This window comes from Erinaceus europaeus, chromosome 3, assembly GCF_950295315.1.
Source record: "Erinaceus europaeus chromosome 3, mEriEur2.1, whole genome shotgun sequence".
NCBI lineage: Eukaryota > Metazoa > Chordata > Mammalia > Eulipotyphla > Erinaceidae > Erinaceus > Erinaceus europaeus.
In genome coordinates this window covers 65,050,611-65,074,658 of record NC_080164.1, presented here as the reverse complement: position 1 = coordinate 65,074,658, position 24,048 = coordinate 65,050,611, and the positions used below count along the sequence as shown (strand labels likewise).

Sequence of the window (24,048 nt, the reverse complement as noted above, 5' to 3'; positions counted from 1 at the left end):
CAGATTTTATTTAACAAATGTATATGCTGTGTAGTAAGTAGACTTCAAAGTACATTACTAATATTAAATGTTTTAACCCTTACAGTGATCCTCTGAAGGAACTTCCTTTATTAACCCCCATTTTATACAGAAACTAAAAGGTTATGTAAATTAACTCAGCGCCCATAGTAGCTCATCTAGAAATGCTGGTGGAACCCAGGTAGAGTCATCTGGGATTATGGTCATTGTAATACTGCTCCAATTCTAAAGAACTATTTGAATGACTAACTCATTATTCAAAGAAGTCAAATGTTCCTGGGCATTATGGAGGTTGTACATAGTTCTACCTTGAAACACCATGGAGGAATTTTAATGCGATTATTTATTTTTTATTTTTCTGTGAACAGGGAGACCAATGTAAATTTGATCATGATGCTGAATTGGAGAAGAGAAAAGAGATCTGCAGATTTTATTTACAAGGATACTGTACGAAAGGAGAGAACTGTATTTATATGCATAATATCCTTTCTCAAAAGTATGTTAACCAGGGGCTGAGAGATAGCTCACTTGGTAGACCACACACTCTACCATGCTTGAGTAGGCGGGTTTGAGCCCATAGCCACCACATGAGAGTTCCATGAAAAGGTGAAACTTCTTGAATCAGGAATCAGTATTGTGCCCCCACCTTATCCTCTATCTAGAAAAAAGAAGAGGAAGGAAGTCTGCTTGAAAGAGTGGAATAATGTAGGCAGGAATCCTCAGCGAAACCCTGAAAGGACAGAAGGAAAAAAGGAATGGAGGGAGGGAAGGAAGAAGGAGGTAAGGAAGGGAGGAAGGGAGGGAGAAAATATTGGGGGCCGGGTGGTGGCACACCCGGTTAAGTACACATAGTATTAAGTGCAAGGATCCAGGTTGAAGTGCCTGGCTCCCCACCTGAAGGGAGGATGCTTTACAAGCTGCGACACAGTTCTGCAGGTATCTTTCTCCCTTTCTGTCTCCCCTCCCCTCTCAGTTTCTCTCTATCCTGTTAAATAAAATGGAAAAAAACAGCCACCAGGAGCAGTGGATTCGTAGTGCTGGCACCAAGCCCCAGTGATAAACTGGAAGGAATGAAAGAAGGGAAGGGAAGGAAGGAACGAAGGAAGGAAGGAGAAGGGAAAGGGAAAGGAAAAGGAAAGATATGGTAGTCAAAATTATTAAAGGTTGTGGGACTGGCTGGTGGCCCACCAGGTTAAATGCATATGTTACCATGTGCAAGTATCCAGGTTCAAGCTCCCACTCCTCCTCACCTGCAGGGTGGATACTGCACGAGCAGTGAAGTACGCCTGCAGGTGTCTTTATCTGTCTGTCTATCTATCTATCTATCTATCTGTCTGTCATCTATCTTTCTGTCTGTCTCCCCTCCTCTCTAAATTTCTTTCTCTCTGTCCTATCAAATAAAGCAGACAGACAAAAAAAAGGGGGGGCTGCTGGGAGCAGTGGATTCATAGAGCCAGCACTGAGCCCCAGCAATAAACTTGGTGGCAGAAATAAATAAATAAGTAAATAAAGCTTTAAGGCACACGGAGGTTTAAAAAATGTGGGGGGTTGGGTGGTAGTACAGCAGGTTAAGCGCACATGGATCAAAGTGCTGAAGCAGGTCTGCAGGTGTCTTTCCCCCTCTCTGTCTTCCCATATCTTCTCTCAATTTCTCTCTGCCCTATCTAATAACAACAATAATAATAACAATGATAACAAGAGCAACAAAAGGGGAAAAATGACCTCCAGGAGCAGTGGATTTGTATTGCAGACACCAAGCCCCAGCAATAACCCTGGAGACAAAAGGAGAAATGACCACTGGATTTGTTGTGCAGGCACCAAGCCCCAGCAATAACCCTGGTGGCAAAAATAATTTAAAAATTAAAAATAAACCATAAGTACAACCTAGAAAGATTTAAAAGTTTAAATTTAAAAGTCTATTACATGAGATAAGTTTAGTCATCCATTATACTTAAGAAGGACAAATACAATTTTTCTTCAGAGAAGGAAAATAACCTTCCTTTGTGGGGAGAAATCTATAAAGTAAATACATTTTATATCAAATATACTCAACCTATAGGTATTTCAAGAGACTGTTTCCTAAAGGTGCTGGCAAAATGCTTCACTTAGTTAAAAAATAGAAGTCCTAATTGTTGGTTAGGGGCCACAGTGGCCAGATAGGGTGGACCTGTGCTTATCTCCTCCCACAATAAGAGCAAAGCTACATCAAAACATGAAACAGCACAGAGACATCCCTGAGACCTAGATGAACACATTTCCATAGCAAGAGATAAAAAGTTAATATCCATGCCATGAGATACAGAGAGACTCCCTCCCTAAGAAAGAAACCCCTGGGAGTCAGGTGGTAGTGCATCAGGTTAAGTGCATGTGGCACAAAGCACAAGGACCAGCGTAAGGATCCCGGTTCAAGCCCCTGGCTCTCCACCTGCAGGGGAGTTGCTTCACAAGCAGTGAAGCAGGTCTGTAGGTGTCTGTCTTTCTCTCCCCCTCTCTGTCTTCCCCTCCTCCCTCCATTTCTCTCTGTCCTATCCAACAATGATGACAACAATAAGAATTACAACAAAGGCAACAAAAGGGAATAAATAAATATATTTTAAAAAAAGAAGAAAAAAAAAAGAAACCCCTTTGTTTCAACAAGCTTCAGTCAAGAAAAAAAAAATCCAATATATGAAATTTTAAATCTGGGGAACGGGGTAGGTTATACTGAATTCCCACATCCCAATTCTACTATGATTCTATACTGACAACTGAAATAAGAGTCAAGAAACTGTATCTAGTGGAAATTGTAATAGCCATCTAACTGATACCTCAGAAATATTGCTGAGAACAGGACTGTTGGGCCACATACTGGAATTAAGTAATAGATTCTGGGGGCAAATTCTAGAATAGTTCTAACCTTAATGAATTTAGCTGACATTTATCAAGAGTGCTACCTCCTGCAGGCTATATGTTGGGTAGACCCAGCCCACAGCAGGTTAGTAGCTAACAAGTTTCACTCTTACAAACAGCAAGCACCCTTAAGACCTCCCAAATTATAGCAAAGGGACTCCACGGCTAACCTTGCTTCCTTGTAGATTCACACTTTGCAGACTCTGCTCCTTGCCAGGCTCAGAGTATGCATTATGTTACTACCTAGGACTGAGACTTCAGCCTCCTTTTAAACCTGACCCTTCATCCATAGCCATGTAGTCACTTCTGGGCATCAAAACCTTGTACCACTGGTTACCACCCAAGTAGCCCTTTGTCACTGTCCAGGTCCACAGCCCAGATATTGACAGAGCACCAAATAGGAAGACAGAAGAAACCACCCCACAGGTGGATCAAGACAATAGCCCAGAAAACCTTCAAATTCAACAGAATTATGTAAATTTCCTAAAGAAGACTTCAGAGCGGTGGTTCTAAGAATACTCAACAAAAATGAGTTCAGTGAAAAAATTCGACAAGGCAACAGGAAATATGACTCCAGATAAGGAATACAACTAGAAAGGCAGTAAAGGGTGGGAGCTGGGTGAGAAGGCAGAGGAAACCATATAGAACAGAACACAATGAAGAACTAATACAAATGCAGTGGGGCCAAGTGGTGGCGCATCTAGTGGAGTACACATAGGAGCGGAGTGCACAAGGACTGGGTTCAGGTCTCCAGTACCCACCTGCAGAGGGGAAGCTTCACATGTGGAGAAACAGTACAGCAGGTGTCTCTCTCTCTCCCCTTCTCAATTTATTACTGTTCCTACCAATAAAAAAATAAAGCAAATGAAGTTAATTCAGGCAGAAATACAGAAGAGTTGTGGAAAAACATCAAGAGGAACAACATATCAGAGGAGTGCCACAGGGAGGAAAGAAAGTAATAAATCTTACTTGAAAAAAAGAAAAAGTAACTGAGAATTTCCCAGTATTAAAACAGAACCTCAGATCCAGTAAGTAATAAGAGTTCCAAGCAAAGTGAACCCACACTACTACACAGCAAGACACATTATAGTTAAAATGGCAAAGATCAGGCCAGCCAGATAACACCTATTGATAGTGTGCCTGTTTTGTCATGTACGCAACCTGGATTTGAGCCCAGCCACCACTGCCTGAAGGAAGTATTGGTGCTGTTGTATCTTTCCTTCTTCCCCTCTATGTGAAAAAGTTGACCCGAAGCAGTGAAACCCAAGCAATGGCAAACATAAGGAAACGTAGAAATAAATAGCAGGGATCAAAGAGAATCCTGAAAGCATCAAGAAAGGAGGCCCAGTGAATCAGGCATTGGGCTCTTCACGGTCCCGAGTTTAAGCCCTAGCAACCTATATGCTGGAGTGATGTTCTGGTTCTTTTTCTCTCTTTCTCACAAATATATGACTTAATCTTTAAAAAATAAAAGCAAGTGAAAAGCAGTGAGTTACTTATAAACAAGCCCTTATAAAACTATCAACTGTTTCTTGCTAAAAACTATAAAGACCAAAAAGGAATGACATAAAATATTTAAAATTTTTGAATGGAACACACCTCCACCCAAGAATACTGTACCCTGCTAGGTTATGACTTAGATTTTAAGGAATACAAAAAAACTTTTCAGGTGGGGTGGGTGGTGGTGCAATTGGTTAAGTGCACATAGTAGGAAGCACAAGGACCTGTGCAAGGATCTAGGTTGGAGCCCCCACTCCCTACCTGCAGGGGGAGTGCTTCACAATCAGTGAAGCGGGTCTGCAGGTGTCTTTCTTCCTCTATCTCCCCATTACTCTCAGTTTCTCTCCTATTGAATAAAAATGTGGGAGAAAAAATGGCTGCCAGGAGCAGTGGATTCATAATGCCAGCACTGAGCTCAACAATAACCCTGGAGGCAAAAAAGAAAAGAAAAAGCTTTTTTGACAAGCAACAAAGGGATTCATTATCTCAAGAGATATTAAAGTTCTTTTTTTTTAAAAAAATTATTTATTAATGAGAAAGATAGGAGGAGAGAGAAAAAAAACCAGACATCACTCTGGTACATGTGCTGCCAGGGATCAAACTCAGGACCTCATGCTTGAGAGTTCAAAGCTTTATCACTGCGCCACCTCCCGGACCACGATATTAAAGTTCTTAAGTAATGGGGAAATATGTAATTATCCTACTATATAGAGAGTATATAAAGAAACAAAGGTCAGCAGGTGTCTTATCTTTCTCCTTATCTCCCACTTCCCTCTTTAATTTCTCTCTGTCATATTCAATAACAACAGAGAGAATGGCCACATTAGCAATGGATTCGTAGTGTAGACACCGAGCCCCAGCGATACCCTGGAGGAAAAAAAACAAATTAAGACACACCTTTGAATTTTAGACTGCAGAACTGAGGTTACCAAAGTCAGAACCATGGCACCAGGAGAAGTCCCAGTGCTGTGGTTTCTCTTCCTCTCTCTGTCTCTCTCTCTCATTTTCTCTATTTGAAAAAAAAAGAATAAAAAATTTCAGTTTAGGAGTGGTGAAATCATGTATGTATCATACTCTTATAATGCAAAAAAAGGATAGAGAGGTCCAATAAACTTCAGTGGGAGGTTAATGGTACTTTGGTGGTCTGGCATAGTGACATTTTTGAAAGAGTTATGGTGGTCTGGGAGGTGGCACAGTGGATAAAGCGTTAGATTCTCAACCATGATGTCCTGACTTCAATTCCCGGCAGCACATGTGCCAGAGTGATGTCTGGTTCTTTCTCTCTCTGCCTATCTTTCTCATGAATAAATAAACAAATTCTTAAAAAAAAAAAAAGAGGTATGAAAATGTACTTCTAGGGGTAGATAGCATAATGGTTATGCAAAGAGACCCTCATGCCTGAGGCTCCAGAGTCCCAGGTTCTATCCCCTGCACCACCATAACCCAGAGCTGAGCAGTGCTCTGGTTAAAAAATTAATAATATTTTGCCTATAAAATTAGCACTGGGGCTGGGTGTTGGCACTATGTTTATACGTATGAATCCATTGTTACTGGTGGCCATTTCCATTTTATTGGATAAGACAGAAATTAAGAAGGAAGTGGGAGATACAGAGATAGACCTGCAGACCTGCTTCGCCATTTGTGAAGTGTCCCCCCTGCAGTGGTAGGAGGGCTTGAACTCAGATCCTTTCATGGCTCTTTGCACTTAGTACTATGTGAGTTTAACAGAGTGTGACACTGCCCAACCCCCAAATATGCTTTATTCTGCTTATAGTATGAGGAATGCGATTTCATCCACTGAGATACTATTTGCAGTTAATCAGATTTGGTAAAAAGCAACAACAAAAAAACAAAGTTTGTTAGCAAGGCCTTAAAAAATAGTTGTACTGGCTAAGAGCGCACTTTACTGTGTACAAGGACCTGGTTTTGAGCCCCATTCCCCACCTGTAGAGGGGAAGCTTCACAAGTGGTGAAGCAAATACTCAGGTGTCTGTCTCTCTCTCTCTCTCTGTCTCCCCTTTCCCCTCTCAGTTTCTTTATATCAAAGAAAGAAAGGGAAAAGAAAAAGTGGCTGTGGGAGCAGTAAGACTCCAGCAATAATCCTGAGACAAAAAAAATAATAAATAAAATACAAAATGCATTCAGCTTGTTGATAGAAATTTGAAATAGTGAACGCTACTGGAAGGAAGCTTGGTAGTACCTGTAAAAATTACACATGAACATATCCTTTGACTTAGCAGTCCTATCATTCTGCAAATTATAATGAATTAATGAATCTTAGCAGTGATTACAGATGTCTGCTAAAATCACTAGTTGAAAAATTAATGAGAAACATTGTCATTAATGATAGACCTAAACCAACTGATCAATCTTAACTTGACTAAAATGAAACAAGCAGACACTAAATGCTTCCTGATACAATGCAGTGCTAAGTATTTAAACACTATAAATGTCTAATTAAATAAGTTATACATCACAAAAGGAGGGAAGAAAATTTTAGAGATCAGTAAGAGAAACTTGAACAATATATTAGCTATATACAATTTGTGGATCTTGTTTGGACCCTAATCTGAATAAAGCAACTACATATATATATATATATATTATGGCTGGGGAGCTAGCATAATGGTTATGCAAAAAGGATGTTTATGCCCGAGATTCTGAGGTCTGAGGTTCAGTCCCCAGTATCACCATAAGCCAAAGCTGAGCAGTGCTCTGGTTTATAAAGGGGGGGAGGCAGAAGAAACTTTTTACTTACATTTTTGTAAGCAAGGTGGAAATTTTGTGTATTGACAGGGTATTAGATGAAATTAATACATTATTTTTTCAGATAGGTAGTAAAGTTATATTTTTAATATTTCTTATTTATTTGAAACAAGTATGAAAACATTTACAGATAAAATGTATTTTTTAATATTCCCTTTTTGTTGCCCTTGTTTTGTTGTAATTATTATTGTTGTTGATGTCGTCATTGTTGAGTAGAACAGAGAGAAATGGAGAGAGGAGGAGAAGACAGAGAAGGGGAGAGAAAGATAGACACCTGCAGACCTGCTTCACTGCCTGTGAAGCGACTTCCCTGCAGGTGGGGAGCCGGGGGCTCAAACTGGGATCCTTACGCTGGTCCTTGCGCTTTGCACCATGTGCACTTAACCCGCTGCGCTGCCACCCAACTCCCAGATAAAACGTATTTGAAATGTGTTTTAAAATACTTTAATGTTTGGAGAAAGAGTTGTGAAGATGAGAACTAGAGTATTCTATGTGGCCAGCATAATAACACTTATTTTATTATTCTCTCCATTCTGGTATACTTAATATATTTCAAACTAAACTTTTTTTTTTATTTTTATGTATTTGTTGGATAGAGATAGCCAGAAATTGAGAGGGAAGGGGGTGATAGAGAGACACCTGTAGCACTGCTTCACCACTTGTGAAGCTTTCCCCCTGCAGGTGGGGACTGGGGCTCAAACCAAAGGCCTTATGCATTGTGACATGTGTGCTCAAACAGATGTGCCACCACCTGGCCCCTAAAGTCAGATATTTTTCTATGTTAAGGTATTTATATATGAGTGAATATGTATATGCATCTTTACATATTTTGACAAAAGTATGATAGAGCTATGATTGTAACTTTTTAAATCTACTCAACTGTATGATTTACATATTTTTTAGTTTTATAATTTACTTATTTATTAATAGTAAGTTACAAAATTGTAAGATTACGGCAAGGGGAGATAGCATAATGGTTATGCAAAGAGAGCCTCATGCCTGAGGCCCTGAATTCCCAGGTTCAATCCCCTGTACCACCATAAGCAAGAGCTGAGCAGTGCTCTGGTAAAAACAAAATAAATTGTAAAATTACAATGTATATTTCCACATCACACCCACCACCAGTTTCATGTCCCTACCCTCCCACCTCCCAAAGATAACCACCATAGTTCTCACAAGTCTTACAATTTGCTTGCTTCTGTTTTGTTTGGATTTATTTTTTCTTGGAAAATTCATGTAAATCAGATCTCTAGATTCCACATAGTACATAAGATTTTTAAATTTTTTAAGTTATCTTTATTTGGGAGTTGGGCAGTAGCGCAGCAGGTTAAGTGAATGTAGTGCAAAAAAAAGCACAAGGACCCGAGCAAGGATCCCGGTTCAAGCCCCCAGCTCCCAACCTGCAGGAAGGTCGCTTCACAGGTGGTGAAGCAGGTCTGCTGGTGTCTGTCTTTCTCTCCCCCTCTCTGTCTTCCCCTCCTCTCTCCATTTCTCTCTGTCCTATCCAACCACGATGACATCAGTAACAACAACTACAACAACAATGAAAAAACAAGGGCAACAAAAAGGGGAAATAAATAAATAACAAATAGTGGGCTGAGATGTGGCACAGTGTGTGGAGTGTTGGATGTAGAAGCATGAGGTCCTGAATTAAGTCACTAGCATCCCATATGACAGTTGATGCTCTGGTTCTGTGTGTCTGTATCTCTCTTTCATGTTAATAGGAATTATTTTTTTAATAATACATACTTTTTAAAAATTTAGAGTTTGATTCTAGTTGCTTTGTTCCTTGACATTTTTGTTTACATGAATTTCCATGCAAGTTCTATCATAGTGGAGCAAAATGTTACCAAGGAGACAATTGCAAATTTTCACATGATGATCTAACTAAAGAAACAAAGAAACTTTTGGATAAAGTGAGTAATATTTTTTAAATTATTTTATTTATTTATGAGAAAGATAGGACAGAGAGAAAGAACCAGACTGATATCACTCTGGTATATGTGTTGCCGGGGATTGAACTCAGGACTTCATACCTGAGAGTCCAATGCTTTATCCACTGCGCCACCTCCCAGACCACAATGAGTAATATTTTTACACTTTGATTAAATGTGAGATCTCTCCATAGATTTGTTTGGCTTGAATTCTAGTTTATAAATCATATTTTATGAAACACCTGAGGAATCAATGATAAAGTGAAGAACTTCTATTTTTATTTGTTTTATTTTCTTGATATAGCTTTCTAGAAAGGCAGAAATAATAGTGTTTTGCTTTGCCCTGTCTGAGACCAGGTCTGAACCCAGCCTCCCCCTGCATTGAAGGAAACTTCAGTGCTGTGGTTTCTTTCCTTCTCTCTGTCTCACTTTTTCTATCTAGGGGGAGGGGAAAAATCCATAGTGGTGAGACTTCAAAAATGACTAACAAAACAAAGCAAATATTGGATTAGAAATTAAGAATTAGGGCCAAGCAGTCATATACCTGGTAGAGTACACATGCTACCCTGTGCAAGGACCCTGGTTCAAGTCCCTGATCCCAATCCTCAGCCCCCATCTGCAGGGGTGAGGGGGAGAGCTTCAGGAGCAGTAAAGGTGTGCTGCAAGTGTCTCTGTCTCCTCAATTTCTATGTAAAAAAGAAAAGGAGATGACCCCACCAATGTGTCCAAGAGCCCTACCTGCCAACACCCATGTTCAGCAGGGAAGCAATTACAAAAGCCAGACCTTCCACCTTCTGTACCCCATAATGATCCTGGGTCCATACTCCCAGAGGGATAAAGAATAGGAAAGCGATCAAGGGAAGGGATGGTGCTGGACTCATAGAGAATCAACTTCAACAGCCCATTGACTTCACCTCTGACAGCTTGGAGTCTCTCCCAGCAGGATGGGATACAGAATTCTGGTAGTGGGAATTGTATGGAATTATACCCCTCTTAGCCTATAGTCTTGTCAATATTTCCATTTTATAAATAAAAAGAAAAGAAAAGAAAAAAGGAATAAAATGGCCATCAGGAACAGTGGATTTGCCATGCAGGCACCAAGCTCCAGCAATAACCTTAGAGGTAATTAAAAAAAAAAATTTAAGGAGGAAAAAAAGAACTTAAGAATCTTCTTACTCTTGTTCTGCCATTTAAAAAGTAATTTTGGGGGGAAATATCCTTTACTTTTTTGAACCTACTTCTCCTCCTCCTCTTCTACTAGAGAGGCAGAGAGATAGAAAGAGACCTCAATACTTAAACTTCCTTTCCATCAGTGCAGCGGTCAGGAACAAACCTGGGTGGCACAAAGCAACACATTGTCCAAGTGAGCTATTTCGCTGGCCCTGGACCTGTGTTTTTTTATTATTTTATTATTTGTTTATTTTTACTAGTGATTTAATAATAGTTTACACATAATAGCTTACAGGGGGCTGGGTGGTAGTGCACTTGGTTGAACACACATTACAGTGCGCAAGGACCTGGGTTCAAGCCCCCATTCCCCACCTGCAGGGGGAAACTTCACGAGTAGTAAAACAAGACTGCAGGTGTCTTTCTGTCTCTCTCACTCCCTACCTCCCTTCCCCATCTCAATTTCTCTCTGTCTCTATATGATTAAATAAAAACAAAAAATGTGTAAAAAAAAAAAAAGATTAGAAAGATATAGTTCCACATCACATCCACCACCAAAAGTTCTTTGACACCCCACCACCCCACCACCACTCCAGCAACCACCATAGTTCTCACACAGTCTTAGAAACTATTTGACCTTTTTTTACAAGTTCATGTGTTTCAAGTCTCTGTATTCCACATATGAGTTAAGCCACCTGGTAGTTGTTGTTCTCTTCTTTTTTTATTTTTTATTATTTATTTATAAAATGAAAACATTGACAAGACCATAGGATAAAACATTGCCCACCCCCAGAGCTCCATATCTAATCCCCTCCCTTGATAGCTTTCCTATTCTTTATCCCTCTGGGAGTATGGAACCAGGATAATTGTGGGGTGCAGAAGGTCTGGCTTTTGTAACTGCTTCCCTACTGAACATGGGCATTGGCAGATGGATCCATATTTCCAGTCTGCCTCTCTCTTTCCCTAGTGGGGCAGGGATCATGCCCTGCTTTGTGAGTTATCTTTCTGAGTTATCATACAGTAAGCTGAAAATTATTAAAATGAATCAGAGACAGTTAACTCATTTTTTGTTAAAAAGAAGAGAAAGCTAATATGCTTACAGGGCAGGGCATGGAGTTCCTTACCTGTGCATTACCCAGGTTTGAGTCCCAGCACCACATGGGGATCCAATGTAGTAGGGGAACTAGTGCTGTGATATCTCTTCTTCTGTCTCTGTTTGAATGAAAATTTGACTCAGAGGCAATGAAATCACATGTTTGAGGACACTCTTCCCCCCCAAAAAAAATATTTACTAAAGTCCTCACAGTTTTAAATTGAGGAAGGTGTTTTGAAATAGTAATTTTTGTCAATTATTTTTAGGTGTTGAATACTGATGAAGAAGCTGCAAATGAAGATGAAAGAGAACTAGAAGAACTTAGAAAGCGAGGCATAATTCCTCTGCCCAAGCCACCTCCAGGAGTTGGGCTTCTGCCAACCCCATCAGAGCATTTTCCCTTTTCTGATCCTGAAGATGATTTTCAGGCAGATCTCTCTGATGATTTCAAGAAAATTCCATCTCTTTTTGAAATAGTTGTAAAACCTACTGTGGACTTAGCACATAAGATTGGAAAAAAGTAAGTTTTAAAATATCTAAAATAGGGAGTCAGGTGGTAGTGCAGTGGGTTAAGCGCACATGGCACAAAGCATAAGGATCCTGGTTCAAGCCTCCAGCTCCCCACCTGCAGGGGAGTCGCTTCACAGGCGATGAAGCAGGTCTGCAGGTGTCTGTCTTTCTCTCCCCCTCTCTGTCTTCCCCTCCTCTCTCCATTTCTCTCTGTCCTCTCTAACAATGACAACAGCAATAACAACAACAATAACTACAACAACAATAAAAAAGGGCAACAAAAGGGAAAATAAATAATTTTTTAAAAATTTTTAAAAAACCGAAAATAGCATTTTCCCCCTAAAAATTCAAGAAATTAACTTTTTCTTGTTGTCACTATGTCACTTAACATAGATGGCTGATATATATCTAGCTGGCATCTTCCTCCTTCCTCTTTGTTCCCACTCTACTGTCAACCATTAGTACTTTTTTCTTTTTTGTTGGTGGTGATGGAAGGATTCTTAATGCAGTTTCAAAAATCCCTTCACATAGAAGGACACTGCTGGGTAAATGGGAAGTGTTGTTCTTGATTTTTTCTGTTGTTGTTTGCTTGCTTTATTTCACTTTATTGGAAGGTTAATGGTTTACAGCACATTTGTCTACATATAGGCCCAATTTCCCAACTATGTGTGATGGGTGTCTGAAAAACATTCCCATCACCAACTTAGGACCTCAGATGTCCAGTTTTCCCATCACCATTTATTGAGGGAACTTTTTTCCCCTTATGACTGGTCTTGGCCCCTTTGTCCTACATTTGTTATATGTGTATCTGTGGGCACCTGGGTTTTTATTCTGTTCCATTGATTCACATGCTTTTTTCTATTACAGTAACACACTACTTAAATCACTGTTGCTTTGTAGTATAAACTGAAGTTGGGGACCATAATACCCTAAAATTTCTTTTGTTTTCTCCATGATGCTTTGGCAGTTTATAATTCTTTTGTGGTTCCACACAAATTTTTGGCCAAGTTCAATGTCCTGAAAGAATGGCATTGAGTTACCATGAGTGTTGTGTCTAACTTACAATGTTTATTATAGTTTTTTTTATTTTTTAATTATTTTATTTATTTACCCTTTTGTTGCCCTTGTTGTCTTTTTATTGTTGCTGTAGTAGTTGTTGTTGTTACTGATGTCGTTGTTAGATAGGACAGAGAGAAATGGAGAGAGGAGGGGAAGACAGAGGGGGAGATAAAGATAAGACACCTGTAGACCTGCTTCACCTCCAGACCTGCTTCATCTTCTGTGAAGCAACTTCCCTGCAGGTGGGTATTATAGTCTCTTTTAAGTTGGTCTTGGTTCACCAACATTAGTTGTATTACTCTGTCCATTTGCCCTCTCCTTTCCTATGTCTTTATTTTCTCCTTTTTTTTTTTTAATAGCATGTTGTTGTTTGTGTTCCTGGTTCTTTCTAACAATAAGCACATCATTCAGAGTGGGAATTTCTTTGCTTTTTTTCATGTGGGATTCACTTTAGTAGTTATTGCAAGACATGATTGGTGGTGGTGAATTCCTTCAATTTCTGTATTTTGGAAAATTTTTTTACTTATCCTTCATACTTGAAGGATAATTTGGCAGGATAGGATATTTGGAAGTGGCTGGAAGTTCTTATATTTTAATACTTTGAATATGACATTCCACTCCATTCTTGCCTCTAGAGTTTGTAATAAGAAAACTGATGAAAGTTTGATGGTTCTATCTCTGTGTATCAGATTTTTATTCCCCCTGCAGCTTGCAATATTTTTTTCCTTGTCCTTGTTTTTGGATAGTTTTGTTTTGATGTGTTGTGATTGAGCCTTCTAGGATTCAAGAACTTGTGTGTTCATTAAGCTTCCTGCATGTCTTTTTTAAAATATTTATTTATTTCCTTTTGTTGCCCTTGTTGTTTTATTGTTGTAGTTATTATTGATGTTGTTGGTGTTGGATAGGACAGAGAGAAATGGAGAGAGGAGGGGAAGACAGAGAAGGGGAGAGAAAGACAGACACCTGCAGACCTGCTGCACTGCCTGTGAAGCGACTCCCCTGCAGATGGGGAGCCAGGGGCTTGAATGGGACCTTGCGCTTTGCGCGCCACGTGAGCATAACGCGCTGCGCTACCGCCTGACTCGCTTTTTTTTTTTTTTTTAATGTTGCACAGCGGTGGGAATTTTGCTGCTATGATTTCTTTGAATATGTTCTCTGACCCTCTCTCCCTCTCGTCCTCAGTTATTTCAAAGACTCTTACATTCATTTTTCTGATGCAGTCTGTTGTTTCACAGATAATTGCTTCATTTTTTTCATAATCCTTTCCTCTCCAACAACTCTGAACTCAGAAAGTGTGGTGGTTTTATTTTCCAGCTCTGATATTCTCACCTCAAGATGATTTATTCTATCAGGATGTTGGAAAAAAATCATAGTGTATTTTTTCTGTTTCTTTGTGCAAAAATCTGTCATACTTTTTCTAACAACCCAATATTTACTAGACTTCTTATATAGGACTTAACTCCACCCAGAGTGTCCTTTGCATCCTGTAGCTCTACTCAAAGTTTTCTTTGTGTGTCTTATAACTCTTCGATGAAATGACCTCTGAGTTCTTGAATTTGTGTCTGTATGTTGTGATTAGACTTGTGAATTGCCTTCATAATGACTTTTCTGAATTAAAAAGTCTCACTTTTTTTTTTCCAGTTCATTACATATTTGAACAACTGTGTTTTTCCCCCATGTTTTGGTTAAACATGTTATGTGCTGTGTAGCCAGCAAGTGACACTGTGGCTTTGTTTTATATATTTAGTCATAGTGGTGGGGAGGGGAGATTCATCCATAGATTTAGTGAGACAGATAGAGTCTTTTAAAATTTATTTTAACATTTTATTTATTTATTTATTTATGTATTTATGAAAATATAGGAGGAAAGAGAGAGAAAGAACCAGACATCACTCTGGTACATGTGCTACCAGGGATTGAACTCAGGGCCTCATGCATGAGAGTCCAATGCCTTATGCACTGTACCACCTCCTGGACCACAGACAAAATAGAGTCTTGCTGCCTTGTTTCAGTTTGTAGTCTGGTCTCTGAAAGTCAGCTGCCACAATATGGGCAGGCCACATGGGTTTAGTTTTCAACCTGACTTTTCCCTTATAGATTCCCCACCTTCTTGGGGCCAAACCTATTTTCTACTGTATAGCTACCAAAATGGAACTGATTGCCAGCTGCCAGCTCCTAGTTCAAGCGATTTTTGTCTTGAGAGTTTCTCCTGTACCTTTTGCCACATGTGCCTGTACTTACCTGTGGCTCAGTGGATTTCTTCAGAAGTTTCAGTTGTAATTGATCATAAGAGTGGTCTTTTGGCAGCTGCTGAAGAAAAGAGAGTGAAAGCAGAAATTTTAATATTAAAGAGAAGCAGAGGGGTGGGAGAGGAAGGTTATGGCAAAAGCAGGGGCCAGGTAGTGGCTCAATGGATAAAGTGCACAAGTTACCATGTACAAGGACTAGGTTTGAGCCCCTTCCCCCACCTTTAGGAGGGAGGCTTCTCAACTGCTTGAAGCAGAGCTTCAGGGGTCTCTCTTGTCTCTTTCTCCATCTCATGCCCTATTTCTTTCTGCTTCTAGCATAATATATTTTTAGTTTAATTAATAAAAAATAACAAAAGCAAATGATAGTATACCACTAAAAGACCAGGAGTGGGCAGGCCAGAAAAAGACGCTTTATCTCTATCTGAAAAATGTTTATGTAAAACTATTTATTATTTATTATTGGATAGAGACAGAAATCAAGAGGGGAAGGGGAGACGGAGATAAGGGAGACATCTGCAGCTGCTTCTACACTGGTCAAGTTTTACTCCTGCAGGTGGGGACTACGGGCTTGAACCCAGGTCCTTGCACATTATATTATGTGTACTCAACTGAGTACACATAATATAATGTGTACTCAGTTCCACCTGACTCACCTCTGTCTGAAAAGTTTTTTAAATATTTATTTATTCCCTTTGTTGCCCTTTTTTATTGTTGTAGTTATTGTTGTTGTTACTGATGTCGTTGTTGGATAGGACAGAGAGAAATGGAGAGAGGAGGGCAAGACAGAGAGGGGGAGAGAAAGAGAGACACCTGTAGACCTGCTTCACCACCTATGAAGCACCTTCCCTACAGGTGGGGAGCGGCGGCTTGAACCAAAAACCTTCTGCTGGTCCTTGTGCTTTGTGCCACCTGCACTTTACTCACTGTGCTACCGCTCAACTCCCTGTCTGAAATTTTTAAAAAGGATTTAAGATAGTAGTTAAATTTTTAAGATGTCCAAGAGGACAGCATTCAAAAACAGTCTTATTTATTTATTTATTCCCTTTTGTTGCCCTTGTCTTATTGATGTCGTTGTTGTTGGATAGGATAGAGAGAAATGGAGAGAGGAGAGAAAGTCTCCTGCAGACCTGCCTCTCTGCTCCCCTGCAGGTGGGGAGCAGGAGGCTCTAACCGGGATCCTACACTTTGCACCATGTGTACTTAACCTGCTGCACTACCACCCTACTCCCAAAACCTTTTTTTTTAATGCCAGCAGTAGTCATTTTAAAAGTGTAATGAAAGTTATATGTTTATGTAAGCCTAGCTTTGTTATAGGAGAAAAAAAAGTCTATGTATGTGTAAAAAAAGAACAAAAAGAAAATCAACAAAAACTTTTATGACTGTGGGAATTAGAGGTAATTCTTACATATCTTTGTACTTTTTCTGTATTTTTCAAAATAACAGTATTAAATTTTAGAACAGTTGAAAGTACGCAACAATTGAGAGACACTTGAATTATGTGGTGGCCTACCTGGTAGAGTGCATGTAATCATGCACAAGGACTCAAGTTCAAGTCCCTAGATTCCATCTGCAGGAGGAAGTTTTGCATGCAGTAGAGCAGTACTGCAGGTGTCTCTCCATTTCTCTGTCTCTCACCCTCTATCACAAAAGAGTTGCTATAAGGAACAATGGAGCTTTGAAGGCACCAAGTCCTAGCAGTAACCCTGGTGGAAAAAAAGAAAGCCAGAGGCAAGATGTATATATTGGTGTTTCCATAAATTTCTGTAAATTGATTCTTGAAAACATAATAATCCACTCTAATATAGAAAAACACACTTAACCAATATCTGTTTAGAAATGTAACATTCTTATTTTCTACTTTCTTTGAACTAATACATTTTATTTTATCTGTAGGCCACCAGCATTTTATAACAGTGCCTCACCACCAGGACCACAGTTTCAGGAAAACAGCCCACATTCTCAACACATCTATAGTTCTGAGTCAAGTCCAGGTCCTGGACCTAATATGTCTCAGGAACACAACAGCCCTGTAATGCACCCAGGCTCCCCCAGACATCAACCATGTGCAGGACCTCCTGGTCTCCCTGTGCCACAGAGCCCACCTTTGCCACCTGGTCCACCTGGAATTGTAGGCCCTCCTACTCAAGCTGGAGTAATTGTCCAACCGGATATGCCTTTGACACCACCAAATATGAATGATGCTTACCATTGTTCAGGTTTTCCAGAACACATGATGAAAGTACCTAGAGAAAATCACTGTTCTCCAGGTTTATCACACCTGCAAAATCCAGGTGAAATGCAGCTCAATACCAGTTATGAATCTCTGCAAAATCCAGCTGAGTTTTATGATAGCTACTATTCACAGCATGCTCTACAAAATTTTCAGTCACCCAGTAGCTCCAGTGGTAAGTTTATATTTTGAAATAACTCATTTCTAATTTTAAACATTTAGTATATTCTGTTTATTTAAATCATAACAAGAATCTGTTTTTTAAATATTTATTTATTCCCTTTTGTTGCCCTTGTTGTTTATTGTTGTAGTCATTGTTGGATAGGACAGAGAGAAATGGAGAGAGGAGGGGAAGACAGAGAGGGGGAGAGAAAGACACCTGCAGACCTGCTTCACTGCTTGTGAAGCAACTTCCCTGCAGGTGGGGAGCCGGGGCTTGAACCAGGATCTTTAAGGCAGTCCTTGTGCTTCGCACCATGTGTGCTTAACCTGCTGCGCTACCGCCCAACTCCCAAGAGTGTATGTTTGAAATAAAGCTAAATTTAAATAAAGAATGATAAAATTGAAACCTTAAAATGTGATTTGAATTTAACCAAGTATGCATAACAACAAAACTTTAGATAACTTGTAACCACATAGTAATCGGATAATCAAATGTGATAATTGGAGCTTCAGTTTTTATCACAGTGGTATTCTGTAGTGAAGTTTTATGTTACATCAATGTCTGTGTCTGTGTTGTGTGTGTAGATGGGATGTGGCATTATGAATTTGCCCAGCATCAGCCTCCCGTTGTTCAAGACTCGCCTAATCATGGAAGTGAGTCTGAAGGCACCAGCAATGTGGCAGGTCATAGTCCCCTAGCTACATCAGCTCTCCTTCCAGCAGTACAAAGAGCACTTTTTGTCAGACTTACTCAGAAATGCCAAGAAGGTGAAGAACCAAGTAGCATTCAACCTCAAAAGGCACCAAGCAAAGAAGAAGGTAAGTCGAGTGTTATAGAAATATCTTACCTATTTATATCACCATTTATTTCTGAAATGGTCTTGAGTAGGTTAAAACTGGAGAACTGAGTGTCTTTGAGTGACCTATTATATTTTCAATTTACTTCATAGCTTCTTTCTTCTTGGAACAACTGATTGTGATTTTCAGTTGCCTTTAATGCACTAACAGTTCATTGCAAAAGATTCAGTTTAGGGGCAGTCGGGCAGTAGCACAGTGGGTTAAGTGTGGGTGGCACAAAGCCCCCATCGACCCCTTAGAATGGAAGGTCTTGACTTTTTCCTAACTGGGAGGACTTTACACATGTTCTAATACTATAACTATTTCTTTATAGAAGTAGTGAATGAAGTAATTTTCATGTTACATCTTATTTATTGTTGAAACTGTGACATATTTATTACATTGGAGTTACATTTATTTTAGAAATAGTGTGCTTTAAAAAAAAAAAAAAGAAATAGTGTGCTTTAAAACCTCAACCAAAGCCAAATATAAATCCTTCATTTTTTATAATAAGTTTTTGTCTACATTTAGATGATACTGTTAACTGGTATTCAAGTAGTGAAGAGGAAGAAGGAAGCAGTGTCAAGTCAATATTGAAAACATTACAGAAACAAACAGAAACATTAAGAAATCAACAAGCTTCCACAGAACTCAGCACTCCTACAGATCCAAGACTTGCTAAAGACAAAAGAAAAAGAAGCCAAGTTGTTGATCCTAGACTGAGGACTATCCCAAGACAAGACATTAGAAAACCTGAGTCTTCTCCACTGGATTTTAGACTTGCATGGGATCCCAGGAAGTCAAGAGGAAATGGAAGTGGAAGTGGTTCTGTTGGTGGAGCAAAGTTAGATTTACATCATGCAAATGCTGACACTAATGTCAAAAACAGAAGAGGATATGATGATGATGAAGACACAGAGAGAGAACTTAGAGAAAAAGCTTTCTTAATACCTTTGGATTCTCCCCCTGGTGTAGTGCTCCAGGACCCAAGATCTCAATTGAGGCAGTTCAGTCACATTAAAATGGATATTATCCTAGCCAAACCCAACTTTGCAAAACACATCGTGTGGGCTCCAGAAGATTTACTTCCAGTTCCTTTACCTAAGCCTGATCCAGTATCTTCAATCAATTTACCTCTGCCCCCTCTGATAGCAGACCAGAGGCTAAATCGATTATGGAATACAAAAAGTGATCATCAAAACACAGGGCCCAGTGATTCAAAATTAGCAGCCAAAACCAAAATTAACACAACAAACAGAGAAGGCTACCTAGAGCAATTTGGAGACTTACATAGTTCAGGAAGCAAATTAGGAGATCCTAGGCTGCAAAAAAATTTTGATCCTAGACTCCACAGACTGCATAATACAGAGTCTCATCAAGCTGTTCTGAAGGATTCACATATGTCAAAGAGTGCCCCTCATTTAGTTCGATCAAACTCTGGCTCCTCACAGCCCTCAGGGACAGTAATTAGCAATTCTAGTCCTAGGGCCTTGCCTCCATATGCCCCTAAACTCTCCTCTTCAGCTGGCCTTTCACTGGTAACTACAAGTTCAGTTCTTAGTGGTATTAGTCTGTATGACCCTAGGGACCATGGTTCATCATCTACATCAGATCTAGTAACAGAACATACAGACAACCAGAAAAAAGCTGGTGTTTTAAAAAGTAGTGACAAAAATGAACCTTCTCCAGGAGGTGCAGTCCTGCCACAGAAAACCTCTGTAAATGTGGAAGTCACTGCGGATGAGCCAGTTGGCCCACAGGCAGATAGTCTCGGGGGTTCCAATGTGGTTCAGGTCCCAGCAGTTCACAGTCTTCCTATTCAGGCATTATCAGGCTTAATAAGACCCCAGTATAGCGATCCAAGGCAGGGAAAACAGTCAGAACAGGTGAGCCCCACTCCAGATAATGATCCCAGTAGAGAAGCAGATGACAAATCTCTAAAAGAGGTTTTTAAAACTTTTGACCCAACTGCTTCACCATTTTGTTAACTGTTGTGTATTTAAGCAATTCTTTTTCTTTTTTGTGACTATTGCAGTCCTCTGCTGTTTTGTAACTGGTTACCTCTATAGTTTATTTATTTTTAAATTATAAATACTTTTCAGCTGCTAGTATCAGAACCACAAGAAGTTATATCCTCTAAAGCCTGTGGTATTTTATATAATATTTTTATAACTTTGAGAGACTGTAGTAATTGACATAGATCTACATATCATGTTAGCTTCAGTGAAAGTACCATTATTGTTAATAAACCATCATGAACTCTGCATTCTGCTTGAATATATGCCAGTTGTCTTTCATAATCACTGTTTAGATAAATGATTACCACTTTTATATGGTTGTTAGTTTTAAGCAATATGATATATATTACTTTTGAGAAACAGTATTTTGACTAGAATCCTCTATTTGTCAACACAGAAAAGATTAAATGTAATGCTCACTGCTAACAAAATTGTAAAATAAACATTTTCTTAATTTCAATGAGCAAAGAAGTTCATGTTTAAGGGCATCACTTTTATTAGTATTGGCAATAGTATTTGTGTAAGTGAAACATTTAAATGTCTTATCTTTGAAGTATTTTATTGTATACTGTATATAGAAGTTAGAGAAATACAAGTTGTTTTTGTTAAAGTGAAAAAAAATCCCAAGTTCTCTAACATGACTTACAATTTTCATATTAAATAGATATGAATCACTGTTGTGTTATATTATGATGTTAATGTGTTTCACTTTTTTTTGTTTTTTAGCAGCATAATTTATTACTTTTACAAATGATATAACTGCAATAATTGTATTCATCATGACTTTGGAAATTTTCAGACAAGTTTTAAAAGATCCAGTGAGGCTCTGTAGTGATTATTGCATTGATAATGTTTTAAATGTACAAGTTCTATATTTTTCCCTAGATAACAAGCATAAACAGAGATTGAAGGTATAGTTAACTGTATACTATCAATAAAGAATATCTTTCGATCTCATCTGACTGGCATCCTATAGCAGAGGAGACTGCCTAGTGTTTTAAGTAATGTTTTCACAGTGAAATCTACTAAATTGATTAAAAATTGTAATTTTATGAAAAGTAATTTGTACACATTCTAATGTATTTACTATAGTATGTAAATAATGGAATCCCTATTTGTTATATATATGTATATTCTTTATTATTGAAACTAAATATTACATACTGATATTCATATCTTGAACTTGAGATATATGGCAGTGTGTGCTTATAACAACTTCAATAGGTAGACTGAAATGAAGCATATCATAAAAGATAAACTAAAGGAAGTCAGTCCTTGTATGAAAACAGCTACCCATGAGAAGTAATTTTAGAAATACATAGGGGCTATGATAAAAAACATGTAAATAGCAAAATATTTCTGTAGGAACCTAACAGGTGGCATTTAGTGCATGTCTGTCCTTTCTTTCCTTCCTCCCTCCTTTCCTCCATTTCTTCCAATCTCTCTCTCTCTCTCTCTCCCCCCCCCCCCCGTCCCTGCCTCCCTCCCTCCCTCTCTCTCACTGCCACCAGGGTTATTGCTGGGGTTTGGTGCTTACACAATGAATCCACTACTCTTGGTGGCCATTATTTTTTCCTCCTCTCCTCTCCTCTCCTCCCCTCCCCTCCCCTCCCCTCCCCTCCCCTCCCCTCCTCCTCTCCTCTCCTCCAATCTCTCTCCAATCTCTCCTTCCCTCCCCTCTCCTTCCCTCCCCTCTCTTCCCCTCTCCCCTCCCCTCTCCTCCCCTCTCCCCTCCCCTCTCCTCCCCTCCCTTCCCCTCTCTTCCTCTCTCCCCTCCCCTCTCCCCTCCCCTCTCCCCTCTCCTCTCCTTTCCTCTCCCCTCCCCTCTCCCCTCCTCTCCTCTCCTCTCTCTCCTCTCTCTCCTCTCTCCTCCCCTAATCTCCCCTCCCCTCTCCTTTCCTCTCCCCTTCTCTCCCCTGCTTTTCCCCTCCTCTCTTCCCTCCCCTCCCCTCCCTTCCTCTCCTCGCCTCGCCTCGCCTCGCCTCGCCTCTTCTTTCTTTATAGAGACAGTAGTTGAGAGGCAAGTGAGGGAGAGAAAGTGACACCTGCAGTACTACTTCACTGCTTATACAACTTCCCCCCTGCAGGTAAGGACCAAAGACTTAGACCCAGGTCCCTGCTCATGGTAACATGATGTAAGCTCTGTGAGTGCACCATCTCCCAGCCCCTGTCAGTGCTTGCACAACAAAATGACCACCACTCCTGGTGGCCTTTTTCTTTTTTAATTTAACAGGATGGAAAGAAATTGAGAGGGGAATGGAACTAGGGAGGGAGGGAGAGAAACACACCTGTAGCACTGTTTTCCACCTAAGGCTTGAACTCGGGTCCTTTACGTATGGTAGTTTGTGTTCTTTACCAGGTGTGCCACCTGACCCCCTCCTATATGTCTTTTCTTTTTTTTTTTTCACCAAGCACTGCTCAGCTCTGGTTTATGGTGGTGCAGGGGATTGAACCTGGGACTCTGGAGCCTCAGGCATGAGAAACTCTGCTATCTATCTCCTGCCCCTACATGTCCTTCTATTCACTTTTTTGCTTTTTAACTTTTCTTTGTTTTAATTTGATGCTAAAATTGGATAGCAATTAAGTGAACAAGAACGCTGCCTGCCTAAGAATTTTGTTAGCATTCTAGAGAATGTGAATTCTTATTGTTTATATTTTGGTTACATTGTTTCCTCAAATGACCTGGATAACATTTTTTCTGGTTTAAAGGCAGTTGAAAGCCACTGTAGAAAGTTTTTTTTCCCTAGGGACCAACAAGTAAGTCAATTTCTGGAGCACATGTTACCTATCATGCACCTGAGTTCAGACCCTGCAGGCAGGAAGTCTCATGAGCAGTGGAATAGTGGTGTGGTGTGTGTCCTCTTCTATTTCTGTCTCTTTCTCTCTGTTTCTCATGCTCTATCAAAAAGGAAAACTGCAATTCTGCAGTTACAAAGCCTCAGTTATAACCGTAGTGGAAAAAAAAAAAAGACAAAAAAAATTTTCTCTCCAAATATACTTTACTAGTAATTTTAGTCAATAAAATGGAGAAAACTGACAAAAATAAATATAATATTCCTTTATCAGAGTTAAATCACTTAAAGTCATTGAATTACTTTAAGTTAAAAAAAATCTTAGCAAATCTTCATTCTTATACTTTATAATTATTGTCTTAAATATGCTGCTTATATTTTAAAATATCATACAAGAAAGAAAATTTGGCTTCTGAAGGATCAAAATGGAATTCAAATATATAGAAGATTTGCCTAAGAAAAATATTAAAAGATTAAAAAAATAAGGTACAAAAATATAAATGCAAACTATATAATGTTTATTTACTCAGTATTCTTGAGCTCCTATATACCAGCTATTGTCCTGAGGCTATTTAACAAGAAAGTTTGAGCTTTCAAATATAACTATATATTTTCTATGAAAATGCTTTATTTATATCTGAAATAATGGTTTTATTTTGATATATTTTTGTTGAGATAACTTTAGCTTAGAGGATATTCTATGCCTGAATTATTTAAATATTATTCTTTTTTCCTGTTCTATCACCAAACTTTAACAGTTAGCCTCTTTCCCTAATGAATAAGTTTCTCTTTAAGGTGAATTGGTATTTTTAGAATTCATGTGC

The 24,048-nt window shown here is 39.2% G+C and overlaps 1 protein-coding gene across 2 annotated transcripts in view; it reads left to right on the top strand.

Moving 5' to 3' along the window:
• ZC3H6 (zinc finger CCCH-type containing 6) overlaps positions 1-21,389 on the top strand; it is a 73,612-nt gene extending 52,223 nt beyond the window's left edge. For both annotated transcript variants that reach the window (XM_060187331.1, XM_060187332.1), the window contains exons 7-12: positions 387-500; positions 8,982-9,089; positions 11,634-11,887; positions 17,079-17,590; positions 18,163-18,396; positions 18,946-21,389. In XM_060187331.1, the coding sequence (XP_060043314.1) occupies positions 387-500; positions 8,982-9,089; positions 11,634-11,887; positions 17,079-17,590; positions 18,163-18,396; positions 18,946-20,402 (2,679 nt within the window). In that variant the 3' untranslated portion in view covers positions 20,403-21,389. The remainder of the gene's footprint in view (positions 1-386; positions 501-8,981; positions 9,090-11,633; positions 11,888-17,078; positions 17,591-18,162; positions 18,397-18,945) is intronic.
• Positions 21,390-24,048: the final 2,659 nt, after the last annotated feature.